Consider the following 27,352-nt stretch of genomic DNA (forward strand, 5'->3'; position numbering starts at 1 on the left):
AAGGAACACCAGGCAGAGATGACTGCTAAATCCCAAATCAAAATCCATAGCTATATTATGAATCAAAGGAAAAACTAAGTGCTTCTATTTTTAAAGCACAAAAGCCTACAACAGTTTTATATTTAAGGAATAAAAGAAATGTTCTTTAGAAAAGCGTCATGCAGATGGAGAAAGTACCTAATGGCAGCTGCCTTCAGGAGGTCAGTTGCTTCAGCATGAACTACACTAACCTCGCTGACAGATTGTTTAACTTTTGCCTTTTCTTGACAACTTCTTAAGGACAGCTATCCTCTTGTGGAACCCTCCCTTCACAATCTTCTAATCCAACTCCCGTTTCCATGAGAAAAATACTGTGGTTGGTTAGACAAAAAAGTAACCCTTGGTAAATGCTACAGAGAAAATAAACTGGCTTTAATGCGAAGGGTGTGGCTGCTTGGATAAACCCTCAATTTTCCATTTGAGCTGTTTATTTCTTCGCCTAGGGTTAAAGGACTTCACATCAGTACTTACTCTCCCTGCCTTGCCTGCAGCAACCTTTGCTTTTATCTATTGTTTTGTAGTTTGCTTCTGCCTTGTTTAGTACTACTCCAATTTTCACCCACAAAACATAAACACAGTTGATCTAAAGCGGACAAAGACAGCTGCATGAGGCGTAAAGAGCTTCCTGGTATTGTGGCCTGCTAAGATGCTATGTTCTGTTGCTGAGGGGGGTTTTTTGTGCATCACATTGAGGAGGACAGATGGGTTTTTGAGAACTATTTTTAAAGTGTGGTTGACTAAAAAGCCACTGGGTGAGGAGCAGGGAGATAGCGATAAAGATCATGGTTTTTAAACAGCCAGACTTTTTAAAACAAATTGTTTATAGGGATATTCTTACACAAACTTTTAAAAATTAAAGAGTGAATTTACATGCATGTCTGTCAAGAACTAAGGACACCATAAACTGTAGTTATTGAAAAATACAGAAGTTGGTCTCCCCAGCCAGTTCAATTTACTAAGAATACACCAGCATTGCACATCAATGTCACTCGTCGCAGCATGAGTGTGCTTTACAGTATTATAGCCTTATAGACAAGTATGAATTAAGTTGAAAAATCTTATATGCTGGAATGGTTCCTGGTATTATCCAATTTTCAATACTTGGAGTGAAATAGCTGTGGGAGTATTACACCGACCTTTTTAAGTCACTGTGCCCACTACCTAGAGCAGAATATCCTTTTTTTTTTACATTAATTGGTCAGACTCGGAAATCTTGCTTTGCAACTGTCTATTCCTAAGTCAATTATTAATAATAAAATTGATGCTTTATTCTGCATTGCATCTTTCATATAAACTTACATTCTACGTCACTCTGCAGAATTAAATAACTACAGAGAAAATAGCAGTACGATAAAAATTAAAAGGTAAGTGCGAGGGGAAATACTACACACACACACACACACTTCATTCTCAGCTATGATTTGAAATGATACAGCAAACTGATCAGGTGCAAGAGATCTAGTAATTAAAAATGTGTGGAGGAAGAGAGCCGTCAGTCATTGCTAGCCAAGAAGAGAGGAGAGAGTAAAGGCAGGAGACATATGTACGGTCAGTTGGAGTAAAGGTCACTGAGTTAAACAATTTTGAGAACAATTTGAACTGGACACTAGAAAGAACAGAGAGCAAATGGAGATAGATGTTTGAGGTAGAGAGAGATGTTATCGGGCTACTTTGCATGTGACAGAACCAGACAACTCTCTAGACTTCATGAAGCACTGAAATTTGGGGAGGTCTTATGGAAGCAAGTTGCATTACACAAACAGGGAATGGTAAATATTGAAGATGAGGATTTTAGAGATGGCACTGAGACAGTGATTTCAATAGGAGAATTATACCTTGCCCAAAAATATGGAACTGGTGACAGGCACATCTGTAGATGACAGTGAAGGCAAGTGGAAGCTATCAGCTGAGAAGGGAAACGGACAAAGTTTGGTTGACATGAAATCAGTTTATCAAATTTAAATTGGGAGGCTGGCCTGCAACTTTCACCAGTTCATGGGTTATGTTTTCTTTAGGAATTTAGCAGCAAATGCATGGAATGGTTCAGCAGTGCCCTGAAACAGATTATGGGTGCTATGACAGAGGAATCACGAGAAGATGCCCATGTGAAAGCCACATCTGCCTCTCTAGTAGCTAAATTTTTTCACCCATGTTAACCTGTTGCCCCAATTTACTGAACAAACTCAATCTGCGTAAACATATTACCTATTTAAAATGCTCCCTGTAATTTCAATTGAGGAAGTTCTCCCCCACCCACTTCCTCTTCTTTACAACACAGAGACTTGTGTGGCATTGCTAATGTGCAATCACTGCTACATTCCAAACCTAGAGATCGCTACATTTCAGTGCTTAACGAGTGATCCTAACAGAACAAGTATGCAGTTCTCTGGAAAACCTCCTTGAAAGGAAGGTGCTATATAGTTATTTGCACCTATATTCATGGCTTTAAATCTCCCACCCAACTCCACAGATTTCACTTTTTTCCAAAAACTCCACAATTCTTGATCTCCCCAAATAGCAGAGTCCACTCAGGGAAAATAACCCAAAGGCAACAACAAGTGGACTCCGCCACTGCTCCAATCAATTCAGTGAATGGATACCAAGGTGAGAGGCATCTTATAAATACACAGACAGCTGGAAATGATGGCCTGAGGAAGCTGTTAGGCCAGGAGCAGAACATCTCTTCCAGCACCAATACCCAGCCACTCTGAGGAGGAGAGTTACCAATGATTTCTCTATTCTTCCGTATATATATATCCACACAGAAAATCTGCCCCATAATCTAGGCACCTTTTACCCCCCCAAAAAATTACGTAATACAGCAGTTGTTCTCCCCCACATAATTGAAGAATTAAAAACCCATCCTTCCCAAACATTCTAGTCCTCAAACATCTCCCACTGCTAGAGCTTTGAGTTACTTTGGCCTCAGTGGCACTGCAAACTAGTGACAAACCACACTAACAAACAAACAAAAAAACCACATTCTTGCCATTTCACTGACAAGACAAGCATTTAGGGCTCAAGCTCTGTAGGCAGAGAATAGGGGAACTCTGTCCCCTCTCTATCACCACTCAGCACCTTGTACAGCCGATCTTCAAAGTATCAATATCTGGGTTCTGGGAAACAGCTTCTTACTCCTTGTGCCACAAAGTCAAGCTTCCCCATCACTAGAAGCCCATCTTCCTTCACTCCCTCAATCCCTACTCATGACCACCATTCATGGACACATCTAATTCTGTCACTTCCACCTCTCTTCACAAGGCAGCCACCGTCTGAATCGTCTGTCCCTGCCAGGTACCAAACTCCACAGATGAAGATCCAAGTGAACTAGATACAAGGAGGATCCATGGAAAAGGTGACAGGAGCAAGAGATCATGCAGAGCCCTCCATTTAAAATGGTCCACTAGCAAAAATCAAAGTTAGAACACTTTATTTTGCCTGCCCCTTCTGCCATAACAATAACATATTGCCTCTGTATAAATCCGTGGTATAACCACCGCTTGAACACTGAGTGCAGATGTGGTCGTTCATCTCAAAAAAAGATATATTAGAATTGGAAAAGGTTCAGAAAAGGGCAACAAAATGATTAGGGGTATGGAACGGCTTCGGTATGGGGAGAGATTAATAAGACTGGGACTTTTCATCTTGGAAAAGAAACAACTAAGGGGGGATATGATTGAGGTCTATAAAATCATGACTGGTGCTGAGAAAGTAAATAAGGAAGTTTTATTTTACTCCTTCTCATAACACAAGAACTAGGGGTCACCAAATGAAATTAATAGGGAGCAGGTTTAAAACAAATGAAGTATTTCTTCACACAATGCAACCCATGGAACTCTTTGCCAGAGGATGTTGTGAAGGCCAAGACTTTAACAGGGTTCAAAAAAGAACTAGATAAATTCATGGAGGATAGGTCCATCAATGTCTATTAGCCAGGATGGCAGGGATGGTGTCCCTAGCCTCTGTGTGCCAGAGACTGGGAATGAGCGACAGGGAATGAATCACTTGATGCTTACCTGTTCTGTTCATTCCCTCTGGGGCACCTGGCATTGGCCCCTGTTGGAAGACAGGACACTGGACTAGATGGACCTTTGGTCTGACCCAGTATGGCCGTTCTTCTATTCTTAATAAAAAGACTAACAATCCAATAGCTACACATTCTTTTGGTAGGTAACCTTAGATCAAGAAATAACATAATCTGCAAAATCACTACACTCAGTATCAGTACAGCAAAGTTTGATGGCAGTAATTTCTTCAGGTTGGTATATGGTTTCTAGTAAAATGAATACAGTAAGTCCTTCCTTCAAGAGCAAGTCCAAAACAATCCTTATATTGTATTATGAAATGTCCATGTTCAATTCAATCAATCTCAATTTTCAGTTTTGTTTTTCCAGGCACATTAATCCGATGTTACATCCACTACCTAGCTGGTTTTCAGGACAGTATAGTTTAAGTGAGAAGCGCAATACTAAGAGTAAGCTCAAATTTACAACTTGCTCAAAGGTATAAAAAGACAGCATTACCTTTTAATCCTTAGCCTCTGAAAGATGTTATTAAAGTTCATTGGCAAATAGTTTTGAAAGCATGCATGCATCTGTAAAGTCACATTGACTTCCTTAAATATTCTTTGTGCATCATGTACTAGTATGTGGGTTTCACATTTTACTACCATAATTCTCTCCATAAAGGGTATATTCTGTAATACATGAAAAACTATAATATAGCAGTGTTTCAGAATCATTAAGTCAAGTTACTGAAATCTTGGAACTACTTTGTCTCCCTTTGCAATTCACTTCAGTATGGCTGTGTGTGACATTCTTTTAGCCAACTGCAGGAGAAGCTTTGGGGGGAAGGGATAGCTCAGTGGTTTGAGCACTGGCCTGCTAAACCCAGGGTTGTGAATTCAATCCTTGAGGGGGCCACTTAGGGATCTGGGGCAAAAATTGGTCCTGCTAGTGAAGGCAGGGGGCTGGACTTGATGACCTTTCAAGGTCCCCTCCAGTTCTAGGAGATTGGTATAATCTCTTATTATTATTATTTGCACAGCTTCATTTTCTTTTACTAGTTAGCCCTTCTGGAAAAAACAGTATTAGATAATGATGGAGCAACACCACTGAACACATTTATAACCATATTAAGCACAAGATTCTTTTCGGTACACATATATTTAAACTGAAAGCTATACTTTAAAAAAGATACTGTTGTGTAGTCTAGGTCCCCTTAACTTTAAACTTCTCTTCTCCTAGATTTGTCTCTCAGACCCCAGTAGAGGGCAGGTCTCTCCCCTTTAAGGCTTTAGCGGCAAAGCAGGGTCAGAAGACCCTTTAACACCATGAATCCAACCTGCCAGGATGAACTCATGGTAAAACTCAAAAATACTACACACATACCACTTATGGTTAGTTATCTACACTTTCCAACGGGTCCCAAATACTTATCCAGAACTGCCTCTAGCCAGCATCATCCTAAACCAAAGGCCTGCTGGACATGTCTCAGAAGATAAATTTACAAGCAAGGGGTGACAAATTTTTAGTTTTCAAGCAAGAGCATGTCTGCAGTCCCTCAGACTACTAAGAGAAAATTCAACTAAAACAGTATAAAGAGTAGAATATGGTGAAATTCCACCCTCTCCAGAAGGGCTTATACGCTGTTCTAAATATTTTATTTTTTTTAAAACATTTTAAAATGTTTGACCATCATCTACCAGAAGCTGCATCTGAATATACTGTGGAAGGAAGGGACAGGAATGAGAGAGAGAAAAACGTAATCCACATTTGGGGTATTTGTATGCCTCTAATCAGCAACGGGCAATGGAAAGGTATGATTTTGAGAGACCTAAAATACCAACCAGCTGCCCAAGAAAACTAGTTTAATAGCTGCAGAAATTATTACATTTCAGGGGACTCAATCTTCAGAAACAAATACAAATCCAAGAAGCCAGCCTCATAGAATTGAAGTCAACATTGTGGAGTGCAGATGTTAGACACTGCAGGGTCAGCATTCTCTCTCCACTTCCTTAAGTCTCTCCAGTACCAAAACAGTACCAAAACAGCTTAAATGAGCTATACTTTAAAGCCAGCTAGCATTGAGGAGGTTCTCTAGCACTAGGAAACCTGCAATGCAACAAACAGAGAAAGTTAGCTGGCCTGTGCTAAGCCTAGCATAATGGGGTCCTGGTCTGTTAACTGAGGCTTCTAGGTGCTATAGTAATACAAATCTATGCCTTGTCTACACTTATGGCAGTGTGGAGTACAGACACTGCATGCACCCCTGGGATAAGATATAAATAACGTAAACAGTGAGGCACGGATTAGGTGAGTAAAGACGCACCTGAATCCTGTGCATATGTACCCTATGTGGCTTTCTGCATGCCCAAGAATTGCCTAACACATCTACACTGCTATTAGTTTCCCACTGCCTCTCTGCTGCCAGAGCCTTTCCTTGCCACAGTGAAAGGCTCTGGCAGTTCCTGGCTGCTGGAGACGTTCACTGCCACAAGATGCTGCAGAAGAAGGCTCTAGCAGCAAGTAAAGGGCTTGGCAGCTTCCTGCTGCCAGGGCATTTCCCTGCTGCCGAGCCTTTCACTCTCACATGTGGCTACGCACCGCAGTATGGACACAGCTTTTCAATTCAGTATGTAGCTACATATGCATGGCATGTAGGGCAAGTGTAGACAAGTAATTTTATAGTCTAAGCACTCCACTTATGTCAAAGTCTTGCTCTGGGTTTGCCAAAGCAAGCTGGGTTATACACTTGTTTGGGTACCTTGCTCATGTTTCTGATGAGTAAGAATAGTACCGTATACAGGAACTTTGAATATCCTTATGTTACTAGGCCAAAATGCAAAACTAGGCAAAAAATGTTCATGGTGCATGTGCTCACGTGAACTGCACTGTAATTACAGATAAGTCCCTGCTTTCCTTTCACTTTAAATTATATGCAAAGGGAGAAAACGTTTGCAGCCTTTATTCTTCTGATGTATCAAGGAGACCTAAATGGTCTGTCTACTATAAAGTTGGATGGGGTAGGAGAGATTTTAATTTTCCTCACTAGAAATATCAGTTCTACATGCCTTGGTTTTTTTGGTTTCCCCCCCCCGCCTTCCCCCCAAGAGGACTCACTGGATTATAACAATCCTAGAAAACGAAATCTGAGCAAGGCTAAGAGAAATTTAGTTGGACTAATTAAACATTATTTTGTGTTTTTGCTAAACAGCAAATGCTCAATACTGAATAGGGCTCCCGTACTGAAAAAATTCAGCATATCTATCCCCTCATTAAAAGACTTAAAACATTCCTGCCCATGTTCTCTAGTCCTCCAAGAAGATCTCCATCACAAACAGGCAGCTCAGCACCAAGTGCTACTAAATATTACAAGGTTAAGAACAAAATGTGTATATGGAAGGAGAGTGAGGAAAAGGACAGATTTTTGCTGTGTTGTGAGAGGAAGGAGATGCAGGAGTCTTCCAGCCTGGACATGCAAAGTCAAGTGTCAAAGAAGATCCCCCAGCTAGGGGCTGGGATGAAAAGAGAATAGTGATGTGTGTGGCTGACAGGAATAGAGAATGGGGGGAGTGCAAAAGGTTTAGGAGGAAAGAAGCTCAGTTTCAGCCATGTTAGCTCCAAATGGTCAGTGAGTCCTCTAAAAGGAAAGGTTATAGCGCCTTTAAAAAGAAAGGTTAGCATAAAATGTAGGACTGGACAGAGTGACACAGATCAGACATAGGTAGGTGACTCAAATCTACCAACACAAAGACAGTAACTGAAACCATGCAAGTGAATGAAGTCACCCAAGGACAAGATGTAGAGGAATGGGGGGTGAGGGGGGGAGTGAAGGAGCACTTTGTGGTACCTTCACAGGGTGAAGGGGAAGAAGGATAAAAAAGGAGGAGATGCTGAAGGAGGAGTGATCAGAAGGTTATGCTGGATTACAGATTCCACAGCAGATGTTCCATTCTGGCAGGGAAATTACTATGTTCCTCCCAATCACGTAAGAGAATCAGAAAAAGTGTCTATTAGTCTGTTATACAGATTTGCGTGGCACTGTGTCAGTTTACAGCTTATGATATTAACAGGTAAACCATAGTTCAAAAGGTTATAAGACAAAACAGAAAGCAGAAGATTTGAACATATTTTTAAATTTCATAAATGATTGTTCAGTTGTACAGTCTAAACACCTGCAATGTTCTTTTAAAGCAACTGTTTGGGCCAAAAAGGAGTATCCAGTATTTAAGGTTTGTTTTCAAATCCTGGTTTTTTGGAACAACACTCCTATACAAATACAGACAGTTTTCAAAATTCTCTCATGGGTCAAGACCATGCCTACTACACCTCTGGTATGAAGATCAGTTTTATAATCATGTTTAACAGCAAAGTAAGTTGTAGTGCTCCAAGTTGTTGATACACAGAATTATTACATGCTTTAAACATGATTTTCATTCATAGCAGGAACTGTTCACACGGAGAAAAGAATCCAAGGAAGCATGTTACTATAGAGATAGGAACAAATAGTGTTCCCAATGTCCCTTCACACCCACCCTGTCAGGATATTCTTTGGCTTTTAAAAAGAAAACATCTATACTGCCACATGCAAGAGCAGTTAAGTGAAGTGCAATCTGCTATAGATATTCAAAACTAAAACCAATTGCAAAGGTACAGAATTCTGGCATAGCTGCGGACATTAAAACCTGCAATGTTTTAACAGAGTTACCAGCTCTGTTCTAACGCCACGCTACTTCAAAGCTCATCTTTGCACATTTATACTACCTATGCAAATTAAATCTAGAAACTTTCATTCTGCAGAGCCACTTCATACAATTCATCTGACAAGAGCCATGTGGCAGACAAGGAGAGGGAAGCCTGAAATTATGAATATTTGTATTACCATAAGGCCTGGAGATGTCATTATTCTAGAAACTGCCCAGAGTAAGGTGGACTTTGCCCTAAAGAGCTTACAATGTAAATACACAAGCCAGATGTCAGAACAGGAAAACGTGATGTAACATACAAGCAGGGCAAACAAGTTAGTTTCCAAGTCATGTTAAAAAACACTGTAAATTTTTTTTTAATTTTTAAATTTATTTGAGGGGGTATTTTAATTTATTTTTATTTATTCTGACATCCTGAGCACTTAGCAGCAGCACTGAATCCCTGCCTACAACTCAGATAAAATTCTTGTACAAGACACAGACACATTCTTCACAGACTACTGTCTGGTCTATAGCAAGTATATTGGGCTAGGAGACACACACACATCTAAGCCCATAGATTTTGATCTTGCCTCTTCTACCGATTATGGCTAATACTGCTGGGCAGTTCACAATTTTTCTTACTGACCAAACCACCACAGCCATAGCTTAGAAGGCTGATGACTATTATTCCCCTAATTTTAAAAGAAACACAAACCATATTTGAATATAAATGGCACAAATATAAAACTAAGCAAGCCATCTATTCCTTCTGTCTTTTCCTCCCTACAGTCTACCTCTCAACTTGCTATGTCTGATTCAACAGAATTAATAGAGATGGAAGGGAACAGTGGAATATTTTAATTTACCAAAACATTTATTTCTTGGATTCCAATCTCTTCTCATCCAGCCAATCCTTACCATGCTTTGGCATTATGGGCTACATCTACTTTGATTTTAATGATTCAGGTGTATTACAAAAGTGATGCATATCACGTAGCTATCTTTTACATTAATGTGAATTTATATTGTTTTCTACAAGTTAATGTCTTCACAAATTTGGAAAAATTCTGCTGATATAGCTCCTGGGGGCCATCCAACAGGACTGAATTGCCCTGGTCTACAAGCAAAAAGGAAGGCAACCCATTCAACAAGATTAGCGGAGATGAGAGTAAGGTAAAGAAAATTAGCAACTATTGCACAAATATTTCTGTAAAAATACTTCATATGCAACTTACATTGTTTAGGAAGAGACTAAACAAATATTTATAGCAGTGGCGCACTAGTGGTACATCAGTTGAAGTTATACCAGAATTGCCTTTTTTATAGGACCTTTTTAACCTTTTAGTTCTGGTATGATTTAACTATTTCTGGAGAAAATAACAGAAATGATTTTGAGCATGTCTGAATTTCCTTAAATACTTTTGGGTTCCAAACTTATTGGAAAGTCAGAGTTTCCTCCTGCCAATATCCACCTTTCCCAGAACACTTTTGGTGAAAAATGACAAAAGGTACAATAAAGAAAATACAACTGAATTACATATTGTTGAAAAAAGTCAAAATTATTAACAATTAACTAGTTCAGTGATGTCTGATCAGTTGACAACAGAATAACGGTGGGTAGAACCTACATCAACATTTCCTAGCCTCCTCACAGTTTTCTCTCTAGTTTCCCCAGCCATATAGACTACAAGATAGCAATTTTTTGAGGGCAACCCTGTCTTCAGTTCCATTGCAGAAATGAAGAGAATTGCAAGTGGAAATGAGGTGCACCCTAGAAAATGGAAAGTGTGTAGGAAAACAGCAGCCACCTTAATTGATGGAAGTCCCTGGTTTCACTCCCATTGAGGACAATGACACACAGTGGACATCTTTACAAGGAGCAGTCTCACTTCCACATGCAGTGAATACATGAACCATATTGGATAATTTGTCACTGAGCTAAACTGGATAGAGTTTAAAGTTAATTTGTTGTGCCAAAGGGGCACTGGCTTGGATTTTGCAAAGGGCACCCAAATCCCATTGATTTTAAATCTGCCTGGCTTAGACCTCAGCTACTCTCTCTAATGTCTTCTCTACACTAGAAAGTTGTACCACTTCAATTGTACTTGTAGGTGGTACATTGCCCATGTCAATGTGTCTGTACCAGTATAAAGGTGCTTCATACTGGTATAGCTATTTCCATAATTCCCATTTCACTGGTACTTTTAAATAGGGAACCGTTATATTGGTATAACTACATCTACATTAGAGATTGCACTGGTTTACCTCACTTTAAAAAAAAATTAAATTAAATTAAAAAAAAAATCACACCTCTGGATGACAGTTGTAACAGTACAAAACCTGTTTAGGCCACGCCCTATTTTCAATGTTTTGAATATTTTTTTAAAAGTGGGAAAACTCAAACAAAACCAAAAATTTGTTTGCAAGTGTAAGTATATAATTTCTGCTGTACTTTTTTTTGTGATTAAGGTTGACAGTAATTACATGTAGCCGGTTTCGGGGGGGGGGGGGGAAGAGGGGTTGGGCAAGGGGGAGGGGAAGATATAGTTTGAGTACATATAATAAAACAGATTTGACCTTTATTCACCAAATATGACCTTTCCTAACCCATTTTACAATTTCACATAGCAATTTAAGAACGTTGTTGTGGGAAGAAATTCAGATTAGCAACATCAGTCACACACTAGCAAACTATTCACTGTCAGTATTTTCATGTTTACATTCAACCTACAGAGATTCCATGCAGATGAATGTAATGGTCACAAAAAGCCTAAAATTAAGAACTGTTTCCAGAAGCCTAATATCAAATCACTAGACAGAGAAAGTAATATCTGAACCTCCCTGACCTGCTTTCTACTCTCATTGCACCTACAATGATTTCTGAAATCAGATCAGTGACTTGCTCCCAAAGAAAAATACTGAATTTGGCCAAGTGATTTAAAATAATCACTTAAACCTAGGTGAGCTAAAATAAAGTGTTTGGGGCCATTTATTATAGGAACATGAATTAATACAATAGATGAGTAAAGCAAAACCACCTTGTGATACAAATCTAGAAAGAGAAAACTGATAATTGTACAGTTTAAAGTAACATTGCCGTATTATACACAAAAATTAGCTGCAAAGTTACAGTATTGCACAGAAGTGCTATTGTAATTAAAGGTTGCCACAAAACAGAAACACAGAAATTGCCATACTGGATCAGATAGTACTCCATCTATTCCAGTGTACTGTCTTCGACAGGGGACAGTACAAGATATTTTTGAAGGGGGTACAAGAAACTATGCAGAAAGCAGTTGTGGAAAAAAACGTTCCCATGGGGAAAGACTCTTCCTAACCCTCATTAGAAGTCGTCCCAGATCCTGAAGTGTGAGAATTTCTATCACTTCCAAAGCTTTTCTTTTATACGTAATCCCTATTTTAACAATTCTGATTATTCTTGTTATCCATATAAATAATGAACCAGTTGTACAATGTTCTCTGAAGTATCAACAAATAACTTGTGATGTAGACACTAAGTAAACGTTTTCATGAGAAATCATTCTGAAAACAAGCTTTGTGTAATTAGGGATTACAGTTTTCAATTTAAATTGAAGGCTACCAAAGAGAAAACATTTCATTTTCAGTAAAAGATTTTTTTTTAAATATAAACTAAGGAACAAACACGGCAATTAAAAATAAATTAAGCCTTTTTTTAATACTTGTTTATTTTGTCCACCATAAAGTAAACTTCCTGTTCACTCAGCACCAGTACAAGTACTTGCCATACTGCACGCTAGTATTGAGGGTATTTGAATGATTTGCCATTCAGTAACCAATGTCTATATTATTGCCCCAAGGTGAATTAAGTCACTGTTCAGGGCTTGTCATATAACTCATTTCAAATCAAAACAATGCAATTAATTTTAAAAAGTTTCTTAGAAAAAAAATAGTTGCTTACAAGAAAAACTAGCCAAAAGAAAAACACCTTAAATAAAATCAGTAACAACTGAAACCAAAAACCATGAGAAAGTCCTGAAAATTAAAAAAATCTTAGTATGAAAAATATGTGATTACAAGTATATTGACTGGAGATTAGAAACGTTTGTTAATTATGCTATGATACTGTAATATAGTTAATGGTGGACAACAAAGCAAAGCATGCTTGTACCTTTCACTTCTTTCTATGTTGTTTATAAAGACAGCCTCAAAGTTTTGATGTATTTATTGTAAAAACGCAGTAAAACCTGGGCACGTTATGTTCCAGCTTCTCTCTCTTGCTGGGGGGCGTCAGCGATTTTTCAGAAGACATGAATGGTTTCATTTTAAATAAATACTCATTATGGGCCTGATTTTTCAGAAGTGCTCAGCACCCACAACTCCACTTGAAGTCACTGAAAACTGCGAGCGCTCTGCACCTCTGAAAGTCAGGCCATAAGCCTGTATATGGACAGTGATAATTTACTGGCTCTATTGAGCACCAAAACTAGTAACAAGACTGGAATGCAACCGAACAGGTACTTTTAACTTTACCCAAAAGGGCATCCCAACTGCAGCAGTTTGCCAGGGATAGCCTGTTGGAGATACCACTCTTGGTGAGCAGATTAGTTTGTGGAGTATGTGGAGAAATTATCACACTGGCACAGCTACTGCAATGCTGGATAATCATCACAACTCATATGCTGCAGTAAGTGCACAGACTTGGGACAAATTTCTCATTCCCATCCCATCCGAGCCCACTTTAAGTAAACAAATTATTTTAAAAAGAAAAAAAAGGTTAAAAAAAAGGAACAGGAATCATTTTGCTCTCTATCACCACCTATATCTTCTTGATTCTAGACAAGATGATTTAAGGTGGTCTCACATTCTGAGTAGTGTGGCCTTCTTAGTCTAAATCAGCCACTCAAAGTTTGCTTTCCTCCTGTTCGCAGCAAATATATATAACCCTTTCATTCTCTGGAAGACAATCAAGGCCATTTTTCTGTATGATCACCAAAAGAACTGCTGTAAAAATGCAGGAAAACTACAGGAAAATACATCTAAGTACCTTATAACATTATGTCAATTTGGTGATAACTGACACTATGGGGATGGGCATATGTAATTGGCACGTTAAAGTTATTTTCTAAACAATCAGCACCTAGTTTGGCAGTCTCTGCAGAGTGCGCACTGCCCATTGTAGTTCCTGGCCAATGAAAACTGTGGAGCTGGTGCTTGGGACAGAGGCAGCATGCACAGCCACTGTGGCTGCCCCTCTGCCTAGGAGGCAGAGGGAGATGCTAACAACTTCCCGGGAGCTGTGCAGAGCCATGAAGGCACCCAGCCTGCTCTACTGTAGGCGGCCAACCGGACTTTTAACAGCCCACTCAGCAGTGCTGACTGGAGCCACCAGGATCCCTTTGACCGGGAGCTCTGGTTGAAAACCAGAAGCCTGACAACCTTAAGTGCCCCCCCAAAAAAGGCATGGGATAAAAATCACACACTGACTTGACACTGGGAAGTGGAGAGCTAGGAGAGTGGAGATCCAAGACATCAATTTATGCAGAATCAATTTTATTTTTAAAATGAAGTTTCTAGGCTCCTATGATTGTGATAACCTTCTGAACATGGACTAAATATAAACAAATTGAATGCCACATTCTTGAATCTGAAGACAGAGCCAGCATGTCTGCCACAACTCATAGCTTTTTCAAGCAGTTGAAGAGTAGCTGTTTTCACAGAATTATAGAATCTCAGAGTTGGAAGAGACCTCAGGAGGTTTATATAGTCCAACCCCCTGCTCAAAGCAGGACCAAACCCCAGACAGATTTTTGCCCCAATCCCTAAAAGGCCCTCTCATGGATTGAACTCATAACCCTGGGTTTAGCAGGCCAATGCTCAAAGGAACAAGTCTCTGATCAGCCTTTTTGTTGCTATTCAGAAGCTTGTGGGACGCACACTGTTAAGAATATCTACATATCTATTTCATAATGATGCTTTAAAAATTACGGTGCAGCCACAGAGGGAGACACTGGAATTATCCAGTAGGAAGGCTCAATATCCCCATGAACGCATACATACAAAGCAGCCAACAGTCTTTGTAAAAAGCTAAAAATTTCTAAGAAACCCAATGAGCATGTGGTCAAGTACACTGAGATCCTGGAAGCCTGTATTCTGACATTATTTTTAGTCTAATCATTCTTTGAATGCCTTGCACAGATCTGGTTTGTTTTCAGTCAATACTGATTCCAAACCGCAATATTCAGGGGACAGAAGAAACTAACTGTAATATAGTGTAGAACTATCTAGAAAGAGCTTCAGGTGTATACTCCTCTTGGTTCACATGGTATCTATACATACATACATACATACGTGCGACTACAGTCTAAAAGAAACAGTCTAAGGAATAGGAAATCTCCCAGTTCCATCCATGGAGGTACCAGTTCTTTTTGCTTTATTCTTAAGAAAAAAGGAGATGCCAAGTCAGTTAAAGAGAAACATAAAAACTTCTGGTTCAGAGTCTTCCCCTCAGTACTTTAATTCACTACAAGGGAATAATAAACCACTTGGGCCTTCACAAAATGTAAAGAGTGCTACTGTTTATAAAATCTACAATGTTTTTGTGCTTTGCTGCTACAGAGCCAGCAGAGGGAGCAGAAGTTAACAAATTATATTCCCAGAACTCTGCTGAAAACATGGATAATGCAAACACACAAACAAGAAAATGAGCAGGAAAGCCAGATTAATTTCAAATTCCATTACAAACACAGGAAACAAATTTAAAAAATGAATAAAAATGTGTAGGGAAAAAATTCTAGGTTTTTTTTTTTTTGAGAGGCTATTACAAATAATTAGGAGTATTTGACAGCATCCTTTTACAAAGGAAATAGCATACCAGCACAGAGAAGAGTTTTGAACAGACTACTTAAATTTATTTACCTCTCATGTCTTCACTTTAAATAAGTGTTCTTATTGTTTATTAACTATATAGGTCTAAATAAGAGCTTTGCTGTCACATGCAAATCCCTCTTACTTTGATCCTCCATAATATTGTCTTCATATTGATTGTAAGATATAATGACCTCCATAGCAAAAGTATATTAAACATAGGATTGTCACATAAGTGCACAATGAAACCTGGAGTAGTATTCAGCCTAGGAAGAATAAAGTTCTTAACATACAAGTACCTTCACTACCACCAACAGAACAAAACATACTGGTAAAAGACATTTTTTTCTTTAAAAGTATTCTTGTGTCCAAGTTGGCTCCAGTATGGAAGTTCTCCTTTGACAGAGGGAGAGATTGGTATCATAAAAAAAGGCTGAGATAGATAGGTAGATATTTTTGTTCCTTGCTATGGTGGCCAGAAGAGGTTAAGAAAATAACTCTAAATAGGGAGGTAAAATGAGTAAGGTCTAACAGACCAAACATCATCATCATAGCCAATGTAATTGCTCACCAGAGATAGTGCCTTTTAAGATCATGAAGTTGAGAGGGGAAAAAAAGGCACTGACAACTCTCAAAAAAATTCAATATGAAAACCAAAGAAACACTGAAGCTAAAACCCATAAAAATGTAACACCTAGAAAGCATGTCAGTGTTTACTGTAGCCCTTTAAAGAATTGGTTCCAAGTAAGCCACACACTAAAATAAGGTACTATATTTAGAGACAGTACAAGATGTTTTACTAGAAAATTTGAATGTCTGAAAACAGTGTCAGATATACTTTAAGGAGCATGCAGATCCTATTATTTTGGAAGACCACATGGATCTGGTCTGAGAAAAATTTTCTTCTCTAAATCTGGCCTGTTCCACATAAAATACTCTTACCAGGTCACTAATTAATTTGATAGCATTTATAAAAACTCCTGGTTCTGGATTAGGTAGCATATTGGAGTAACTTTTGTAACTTTTCAACCTCTGGCAACCTGAGCTAAAGTTTAAGTGGATGTTTCATTGTAGCACTGAACTCCAACAATGTTGTAAATAGCAGTCTGCCAAGTGCCTCTTGAGCTAGTCCTCGCCCTCTCTCTCATTAGCATCACAAATACAACTTTCCTCAAAAATGTTTTCGTAAATTAAAAATGCCACTAATGTTTAACCTCAACTACAACATGGAGTTCGGAGCCCAGAACATCCAAGTTCTAGTCCTGCCCCAACTTGCTGTGTGGCCTTAAGCAGTGGGATAAGAATACTATTTCACTGGAATGCCAAATACTGATTAGTGTTACAGCACTGGGTAGCACTATCCAGGGCTTTGAAAGTAGGAAGTGCTACACAATTGCTCCTCACAACTTTTGGTGCAGAAGCTGAAAGAGAAACTCAGGAAAGCACTCCTTTCAAAGGAGATGCACTGGCATGTAAAACACTTGTATCCAGAAGGCAACTCTCACAAAACACCTGATGTGTACGGTAGCTATGAGCAATATTTAAATACTTAGGATTATCTCATTTCCAAATGTCTATTCTATGCAACCAAAAATTTATATTACAAGTCAAAAATGAGGGGAAACAGGTATATTAGCTGATTAATCAGAATTAAGTAAACTAGGCAATAGCTGCAAAGAGTCCTGTGGCACCTTATAGACTAACAGACGTATTGGAGCATGAGCTTTCGTGGGTGAATACCCACTTCATCGGATGCATGGCAATAGCTATTAATGTCAGCAATTTGAATCCACTAATGTCTGAACCATAAGTGCAGACATAAGCAGGTACTGTAACAAACAAGCTCAGCTGGCAGGGTATTTCATTCGGAGCATTTACCTGTCATGGGCAAAAGCCGTAGTGTTTATAATGAAGTCAGGAGACACATAATGAGTAGCACAGATTATTGTTTTACAAATACCCCTATAAAACATACCTTACAAAACTGGGGGAAGGGGGAGGGGGCTTAAAGACATGAGTTTGAAATTACATACAGAAAACAAAAAAACAAAACATTAAGTCTAATGATGAAGTTCAGTGCAAACATCTTTTGTGAAGAGCAGAGATGAAAAGTCTTTTCATTTACAGTTCTTAAATTCTCAGAAAACATGCAGCAGTTTACTTTGCCAAAAAAAAAAAAATCCAGAGATCAGAGTCCAATCTTAAAAGAATGTCATTCTTTCATCTTAATACTTTAGCACATCAAAAGAGACTTATAACCTTACATGAACATGAACACCAGCACTTTAATGCAATACAGTAAATTTGTGGAAAGAGTTCATTGCATTGGGTGGAAAATAATTCATGCATTTTAATTTTTAAAAGTCAAGGAGTGAACATTTTAAAAGAATGTTCTTAAGCCCTGCACTGTAAAAGGGAACACAAGCCCTGTTCAACAACTATGCACAAGAAGTTAATGCCACAATACTAACCCCTCTTAAACAGTGAAGTAAATCTGTCTACCACACTTTAAAAAAATTCTGTGTTTAAAAGATTTTTATTGACACACTAGATCATTCTATGGTTGGATCATGAGAGCTTTGGGTCAGATATGCAGAGAAAGGGAACAGGAAAAAAAATTAAGAGTCAATTGAAATATAGAAAATAAGGGATTTAAAGTTAAGATTGTGTAAGAATCATGTTAATTTAAACTTACCACATTCCAACAGCAAAATTTCTTATGAAACAAAACACCTTCTTGGTAATCCCTCTTTAAGGAAGAAAGACTTGTAATTTAAACCCTTAACTGAAATCTACCAGTTCTATGTCCCAATTTGGGCTGAACTCCTAACCCAAACTAAGTTTCTCAAGAGTGGAATAGGGTCCTAAAGGTAAACTAGGCCCTGAGCTAAGCTAACTCCCAGTCTGACCTATGCCACACTTCCAAACTAAAGAAAATACCTCAGCTACAATAAACTCCCATGTTAGAATAAGCTCCAATAAACTTCTGACCAAACTTTGCAATCGTATCTGCAGTCCTATAAAAATTATAGCCCATAAGGCCCTCCACTGACACAAAATGAAGTCTCAGCTAACATCAAACACTGCAGCTCCTCCCAGCTCCAAAAAATACCACCACCAAAATATTACCCCAAAATACATTTTCCTAAATCTTTATTCTTTCAACAGATGAGCAATTAGAAAGACGAAAGAAGCAGCCAACCCTGCAAGGTATATGCCCTGCAATTGGGTTGCATATGTGGTTAAGAATTGAGCAATATTCAAAGAAGGAATGAACATTTATATGGTTAAAAATAGCCAGAATTGTTATAATTTATGCTAACAAATTTTGGAAGGGACATCAAGTCTTAAACCAATCTAACTATTGGGAATTAGAATCAGAATCTTGTTACTATGGAGGTTCTAAAGCATCTGGTGTTGACCACTGAAACAGGATACTGGACTAAACTGACTTCTGGTATGATCCAGTTATGGCAATTCCCATGTCCTCATGTACCTTCCCATTTCCCCTCATGACTCATTAAGAAATTTTAATGTAAGGAATAAACATAACCACTATAACCCTATCATAAACCTGCCTTCATACACTGTCAGACTACTCCCATACTGAGCTACTCCAATCTGACAAGTTATGCTGTTTCTTTAATGGCAATAAAGAGAACAGAATTACTGATTTTAAAGGTTCATTAACTAAAATATTAGAAACAGCTAGGTTGTGGTAAATGTTATAACTTTCTTTTATTTTCATTGTTAACAGATTACCAAGGAAGAGTAAACAACCAAAAAACCCAAAACAGTACATTATACAGATCACACAAAGAACGGAAAATGAACTGGTCTCTCCAACCACAAAAACCCAGACTTGATCCTGTTGGGGTTTCCCACAGACCTCTTCCATTTGATTCCCCAAGAACTCAGTTTGATTCCAGTCTCAACATTCAGGTTCCTTTATTTGGCATACAACAAAGTTATGCTGAGTCGATCCAACTCAAGCATAGCAGGTGGGTATAGGGTGTACCACACATAGCAAACCTCCTCCTTTATATACGTTCACATGTTATATTGTGATTATACATTGCACTACACATTTTGGGATTGGCTTGGTCACTTTGTAGAAACTAATTCTTGTACAGCATGCACTGTCCATGCACAACTTATTCTTTACCTCATTTTATGTTCCAGGTTTATCTATTCCATTGTTATCTTGGTTCCTTGGGTGTTTTATCTAAGCTAGTACACACAGTCTGTTTCCAGCCTGCTGATCTATTTACCTCCCTAATCCTCTCTCTCAAGAAATGAGGCCTCACCCATTACCAATTACTCATGTCAATCCAGGCCTATATTCCATTTCTTTTTTTATATCTATCTACACACACACTTGCTTTATTTACATTCTATTTTTGTGTGTGTTTTCTTTTTAAAGTTTACTTACCCAGCAATACATTCCAAAGACCACAGTAGTGGTACTCAGTGGTTCAGATAATCAGTTGTTATTATCTGAACAACCATTAGTATTGGGCTCAAAGACACACTGTGGGAGGAAGGGGATGCTCACCTTCTCCAGTATAGCCCACCAGGGCTATACACATTATACGCTTGCTCTGTTTTTAAAGCGTCTTTCTGTAATTTTAATTTTGCTTTTATTTTAATTACATTTTTAAAAAAACTGGTACAAAATAGAAATATTTTTATATTTGTCACCACAGGAAGTTTAGGTGTGAAACAAGACACAGACCAATTAAAACAACATTTCCTGGGTCTATACCAGAAGTGGTATTCTTCAGTAACCACACAATACTCATCACTACCACAGGCAGTTTATACTTTACCAACATCCCCACCATACTGTGCAGTTTGGAGACTGTTCCCCCAGCGTGAACCCACATGCCAGCAACTCTGTCTGTAAGACATTACACCTGTCCATGTAAGTGTCCCCCATGTGCGAACAGTGGTACAAATCTGGGGCTCTCTTGACCTTCTGTTGTCTTGCAATGGTATGAGAGAGGGGATAACCATTCTTCCTCCACACCACATGGGTTGCAATGGTTTCACATTTAACTTCTTGGTATTGGACCTTGTTAATTTTCTTACCCTGAACCAACTGTTGTCACTTCTCTTGTACCAAATTTTTAACTTTTCTGTGGTGATAAAAGAGGGCAAGTTTTCTTGCACACAAGGCTGTTTTTTATTTTATGAGTGCCCACGTTAGCTCTTGACATTGTCCTGGGATGGATTCTGCAATCCATGCCTTTCAGTCATTGTCTTTACCTTCACCTTGTCTCAATCAGGGTTGGCAGTTCTTGCTCTTCATCTCCAAGTGTTCTTGTAAAGTGCATCTTCCAAGCTCACATCAACCTCCTTCATGTCCACCTTCAGCATCTCAAACCTCCTTTTTCTAGGTCTTCCTCCCAGAGTCTTTGCCCTGTGGCTCCTAGCTCTTCTATACTCTCTGACCAACATAGCCCACATCTGGTCATCTCACATGATCGAGCTATCTCAGTAGCTATTCCCTCAACTCTTCCGTGATGGGAGCTACCTCCATCATGGCTGATGCCATTTCACTGCGTAGTATCAGCTCTCGTCTCACTCAGGTTCTCTTTTCAGCAGTGTGAAGTAGTAGCTCTTCTCCCTCTCTCATTGGCCAGCACCCCGACCCATATGTCATGGCTGGCCTAATCATGCTTTTATACACTTTATTCTTTCATTTACTTGGCATATTCTTATCAGAGAATTCCTATCAATCCATGCCCTTCAGTATCTTTTCGAATTCCATTATAGAACACCCTCCAATCTGGCTTCCACCCACCATTCATTGAGCAGCTCTCATCAAGCTTTCCAGTGATTTCATCCTGACCAAGTATTTTAGCCAGTACTCCATCCTCATCCTACTTGACCTATTTGACCGTACTATCAAAATCCCCTCATCTCTGGTCTTTTATGATTCCATCTTCTCCTGTCTCTCCTCCTACCTTTCAAGTTGTCTCATTTTGTTGGTCTTCCTCCCCCACTTCCTCTTTCTGTGAGGATTTCCCCTTCAGGGATCTATCCTCTGCCCTCTCTTTTTCTCCTTTCATATCCTACTATGGGCAATCTCAGTTTCAAACATGGGCTTGAATACCATCTGTATGCTGATTACTCAAAACTGCCCATCTACTCTGGACTAGTCTCCCTCCATCTCAACTAAAATCTCAGCCTGTTGTACAGATATCTCCTCCTGGTTGTCCAGCCATCAACTGAACTTATCAAGAGCTCAATTTTGGCCCTATTCTTTCCTCCTAAGGCCACCTACTTTCTCCCATTTGACTGTCACGGTGGACAACACAACTATCCTCCCTGTTATTCAAGCCAGTAATGTTGGCTTCATCTTTGACCTGGCCCTCTCCTTTGGCTCCCCCTTCCCCTGGTAGTGTTAAAATCTTGCCACTTTCTTCTACACAAACCTTCTTTCTCTGTTAGAACTGCCAAAACTCTTGTCCAAGTTCTGATCAACTTGTGCCTTGCCTACTGCAAAGCACTTCCCCTGAGGTCAATGTCTATAACCCTGAGTCATATCCTTCAAGTAATATTCAAAATACTGCTGCTAACAATCTTGCTGGTTTATCACTGACATCTAAGACCTTCCATTGGCTCCCCTTCCAACACCAATTTCTTACTCCTATTTTCAAAGCTCATCACAATTTAGCACCACCTTACCTACCCAAACTATTATCTTATGCAAGGTCAGCTCCCATCTATGCTCTGTCCAGTATTGGTCATCCATCCAATTTTCCATTTCTCCAACAAACACTTTTGTGCTTTCTTCCAAACCGTCCCTTAATATGGAGAAAAGCTCCCACTTAAAATCCATAAGCCACCACCTTGTCATCCTTCAAGTCAGTAATCAAAACTCATCTCTTCCGTCTGTAAAACATAACCTGATAGGCAAGCGGAGAGTTGCGATTGCTACTGCTCACTAGCTAAGTATCTGCACATTCTATTTTATTACCACATCTCCCTCACCTCCCGCGCCACTGTTTGCCTCAACTACCTGTTAAATCTCGTCTTAGACCATAAGCTCTTTGGGACAGTGACTGTCATTTATTGTTTTGTCTGCATAGCACTTAGCAAAAAGAGCCCAAACCTAGCTGCAGTTGTCAGTTTAATGTTTAATTTGCAGCAGTGCCTAACAACAACTATTACTACTCAGATAAAAGACTTGGTTAAAGGGGGGACATCCACGTTGTTTAGCACCCAAGTTTCATGTGCTACAAAAGCTATACATAAGCTTAAAAAGCCATCCTAATTCAAAGAGGTTTATTTTAAATGATCATTGAAGTACATTTGAAAGAATCAAACCAAATAACTGAATTAAGTGATTTACCTGAAGTTCCTACCTAGAACAGTACTCAGTGTGACTAGAGGCACACACTTTTGTATAGTAGTGCAAATGGTTTTTCTTAAAATTAAATGTTTTGGAATTAAAAAAAAATCAAGAAGCAGCTATCAACATTCTTGACTGACTGATGGAATACAAGATTCCATTATGAGTTTACTTAGATACTGATGGGACATTTCTATACAGAGCTTCTTGGGAAGCCAAATAAAGGAAAATTAAACAATATGCAAAATAGCAAATCCATGTGCCTCTTACTGATTGTGCCTCTCCATCATAAACAAAAGGTATACAATATGGGGTAACAGACATGATGTCTGAGGTGCAAAATCTGTTGCACTCTATGGGTGGATCCACCTTATCAACTCCATCCACTAAGCATCAACCTTTCCTTTAAGTTTCTTTTCACAGCCCGTATCTTTAAAGAGCCGTAGAGTGCAAACAACACTAATTGGCTAACGGATTTAACAGGGAAAAAAATACTAAAGCTAAATCTGATGTGTCTCTAGAGCACACAGACAGGAAGTACACATTAGCCGGCCCAAGTGACTGCATACTCATTGTCCTCTCCCATATCCTTCCTTTCTCCTACCCACCCCCTGTATCATGATCTTCCCCGCTCTCATTTTAACTTGCCCCCAAAGAACTTATTTTCTGTGTTTGTTAAGCACCATGAACTTTGATGTTATTACAGAAGTCTTTATTCACCAGATGTGGGAAGAACCACATATCCCTGCTACCATTTTATAACCAGCAAAATTCAGCGTGATTCTTCAGTAGCATGATGACATGCACTGAAAGAGGATTCAAACACACAAATGGTTACTCAGACAAGAGCTCAAAGTATTGAGCTAATACTAGAGAGGTGTTAGAAATTTCAGAGTCTTTTAAGGCTAGAAAGGACTATATGATCACTTAGTCTGACTTCCTATATAACAGCCCTCCGTGCATAGATAATGGTGATTTCCTCCTCCCCTTCCCCCCCCACACAGAAGGGTTTATGCTAAATTTCTTCCTATTACAAATGTTAGGGTTAAATTCTGAATCCCTGAAAAATAAGGTTTATACTAGAAATGTTGAAAAGTTTTTAGCTATGTATGGTGTAACAGTTAATTTCTCAGTATACTAAGGGGAAAGCAGCAACTTGAATACAGGAATGTTCCCTACAGTGATATCACACAAGTGAGACTTGGTGTACATAAAGAAAAGCAAACAACTACAGCAGAAAGTGTGAGAGCAGGAGATAAAGAGTAATACATGGTTTCCGACAGGTAATCTGAAGCCCTGGAATCCTTACTGAAAGTGTTCTTTTTAAATACAGGCCTGTTTCCACACGTTAGAAAGAAAATATAGTATTAATAACAACCCTTGTACTTTAAACTCTTACCTTCCCTCCCTTAAAAATAACCTAATTCAAACCCTATTTAATGTTTTCTTTGTGAAAAACTAACTTTGTTAATTTCTCTGATTACCATGGAACATGAAACAGAAAATTACTATTCAGTATTAAATTTTCCACTTCCTGATAAAAAGCTACTGCCTGTTATAACAAAATAAGACACACTTATTGCACTTTGAGGAGGCTTTTTTGTAAGTAGAAACCATGCAGCATGAACCAGAATATAATCTATTGTTCTGCTGTTTAGTCAAATCCCTTCTGCACAGCCTGGCAGCTTTCTACCAAATATAGCTCTGACGTAGCTATGTTCTACAAGCATCAATACATATGCTTCCTCACAACAGGAAGTGTTAAAGAGAAAAAGTTTATGACTAGGGCCCTACCAAATTTTCGGCCATGAAAAATGCATCACAGACCATGGTCTTGTGTGTGCTTTTACCCTGTTCCCTGGGTGGCTGGAGAATGGCGGCTGTTAGCCAAGCACCTGCCTCTGAAGGCAATGCCCCGCTAGTAGCAGCGCAGAAGTTAAGGGTGGCAATACCACATCATGCCATCCTTACTTCTGCACTGCTGCTAGCAATGGCGCTGTCTTTAGAGCTGGGCTGCCGGCCAGCAGCCACCACTCACCAGCTGCCGCCACCAGCAGTGCAGAAGTAAGGATAGCAGTACCGCAACCCCTCCCCTACAATAACCTTGCGACCCCTCTCTCCCACAACTCCTCCCTAAAATTACTACACTGAAATTTCAGATTTAAATAGCTGATGAAATTGACGATTTAAAAAATCCTATGACCATGAAATTGATGAAAATGGACCGTGAATTTGGTAGGATTTCAAACATGCAATCTACTCCAATTTCAATGGGGTCAAATGAATAATTAAAGTTCAAAAACGATAAACATTTCTATAAATTAAGCTGGAAGCGGTTGACCAGATTTTATAGCTTCTCACTCCATAAACAAATCCACTGATCTATACGTTATTTTTATTTACCTTGTTACAATTTTGATTAAACTTCCTTGTACATATTATTTTACAAATAGCTTTTTCCTGGTTTTCTGGTCAGCATGTTAACATCTCACAGAAGAAACTAGTCGTGCTAGTAAATATTTGCACAGGTGTATTTTACCCAGTCTCATGTTCACACACAAAAATGGTTAAAAATAAGTCTTTGTGCTGCCCTTACTATAGTTAGAAATAGCATCTTAGATTACTGAAATAAAAAGGAAAAAAATGCATGTTCAGCTTGCTCTGTGTATGTGATAGCACTTGGTGTATAGCAAGTTTCACTTCTGTGTAGAGAGTTTCACTTCACATTCCCATACCTCATCTAACATGACCATCATGCACTGTTCTTTATCATGCATAGTTCTGGGGAGACCTCATGTGTATTTTCTTCCCCTGTCACTCCAACAACAGATACAATATAGCAATTGCCGTGGTTTGGTTTGACACTTCTATGGAAAATTCTCTGAATTTGTGAATCTTCGAACATTGAAAATTCTCCATTGGTTCTAAGGACGGTTCACTTGATTATCTATGATGCAGAAGATTCTGCCGTTTTCCCACCAACAAATATTTCTGTATTTTCTTTATTTTTCTGCAGCTTTATATATCACAAGCACAATGGAAGTCAGGAATGAATCCCAACAGTACTGGAATGTATTTTAGAAGTCTCAGTATGCCACTAATGTTCTGGTTTACAGACTAACACATTATAATACAATTAAATGTATCTTATAATATAAAAAAAGGAAACTTTGGCTACATATAATGGTACAAAATAGACTATTCCTTCCATTGTACTCCATGCCTTTATGAAATGAAAGTCCCGGATTCATGTACCAGGATATTCCTTACACATTCATATGAATCAAGAAACATTTCAAAAATTAAATTGATTAATTTTAAATTGCATCATTTTAAACTTAAATAATTAGCATGGGCAATTATGTCCTCAGGAGTTAAGGAAAGGAATACAGGGTTGCTAGTTAAGATGGACAAAGTGGAATGACTTCATTTATAAGGCAGATGTTAATGGCAGCTCCGGTCTACAGACTGATGGGACCATTGTGGCTTATAACATCCTGGATAAAGTTCCACCAGCTGAGAAGTGGAGGAGGCCCAGAGGCAGAAACCCTATTATATGGGTTCGTCAAGTCTGTTCTGATGTTGGACTCTTGAGCCATCAAGCCCTTGCAGCCACAGAGGATGATATGGACATGGAACTGCTTGGGTCCACTATGACCAGCCCTTGGTAGCCTGCCATGAAGCAAGAGTGGTTTCTTTCCTACCCATAAACAAACATGGAAGCAAAGACACATTGGGAATTTGGTGTTAAGAAGAGGAAACATGACCTCTTCTCAGACCCCTCTATGCAAGGGGTAAGACATCATTCCACAGGATGAAGCAACTGGAATTGACCTTAGATGAGCAGGAGAGTAGAATTCTTTACTTCCTGGGATTCACTCCATGAGGAAGTAAGTGGGGTAGACAGGAAAGGAAAATACCATTTAGAAACAAAAATAAGATTTGTTTTTACCATTTTGGGGCCCAGTCAACTCCCATTGATTTCACCGCAAGCAAGATTTGCCTAACATGATTTTTTACCCATCCTCATGCCTAACATTATATGGACAATGTTACTGTTCCTTTTACTTCTTTTATAATGTGCCAATATAAAGGATGACAATCCTCGATAGACAACTCTAGAAACAAGGCTTCATTTTCAAAACATGTCACGGAGAAGTTTTATTTCCAAGGCACTATTTCCAGTGTATTTTAAATTGAGACAAAAATATATCAAATGGAAAGAACTGAGGCCTCCACCTACCTCATCGCTTTCATCTACTTCAATACCACCATCTTTGTCATCATCCATTTGCTTGTGGATCGTGCGGAGAGCTTCCAGACTGAATCGGTCCTCCTCAGTAAAGCATGGTGGACTCAATGAACTACAGGTATCTGAAGGACAAGAACCAAGCATTAGTTTAGTGCCTTGAAATGTC

The 27,352-nt window shown here is 38.9% G+C and overlaps 1 protein-coding gene across 1 annotated transcript in view; it reads right to left on the minus strand.

The window, feature by feature from the left end:
* The window catches only part of STIM2 (stromal interaction molecule 2), a 135,722-nt gene that overhangs the window by 44,015 nt on the left and 64,355 nt on the right, over window positions 1-27,352 (minus strand). The window contains exon 2 of the mRNA XM_045019731.1: window positions 27,178-27,308. Coding sequence (XP_044875666.1) covers window positions 27,178-27,308 — 131 coding nt within the window. The remainder of the gene's footprint in view (window positions 1-27,177; window positions 27,309-27,352) is intronic.

The sequence above is a fragment of the Mauremys mutica genome, chromosome 5 (assembly GCF_020497125.1).
Source record: "Mauremys mutica isolate MM-2020 ecotype Southern chromosome 5, ASM2049712v1, whole genome shotgun sequence".
Lineage (NCBI taxonomy): Eukaryota > Metazoa > Chordata > Testudines > Geoemydidae > Mauremys > Mauremys mutica.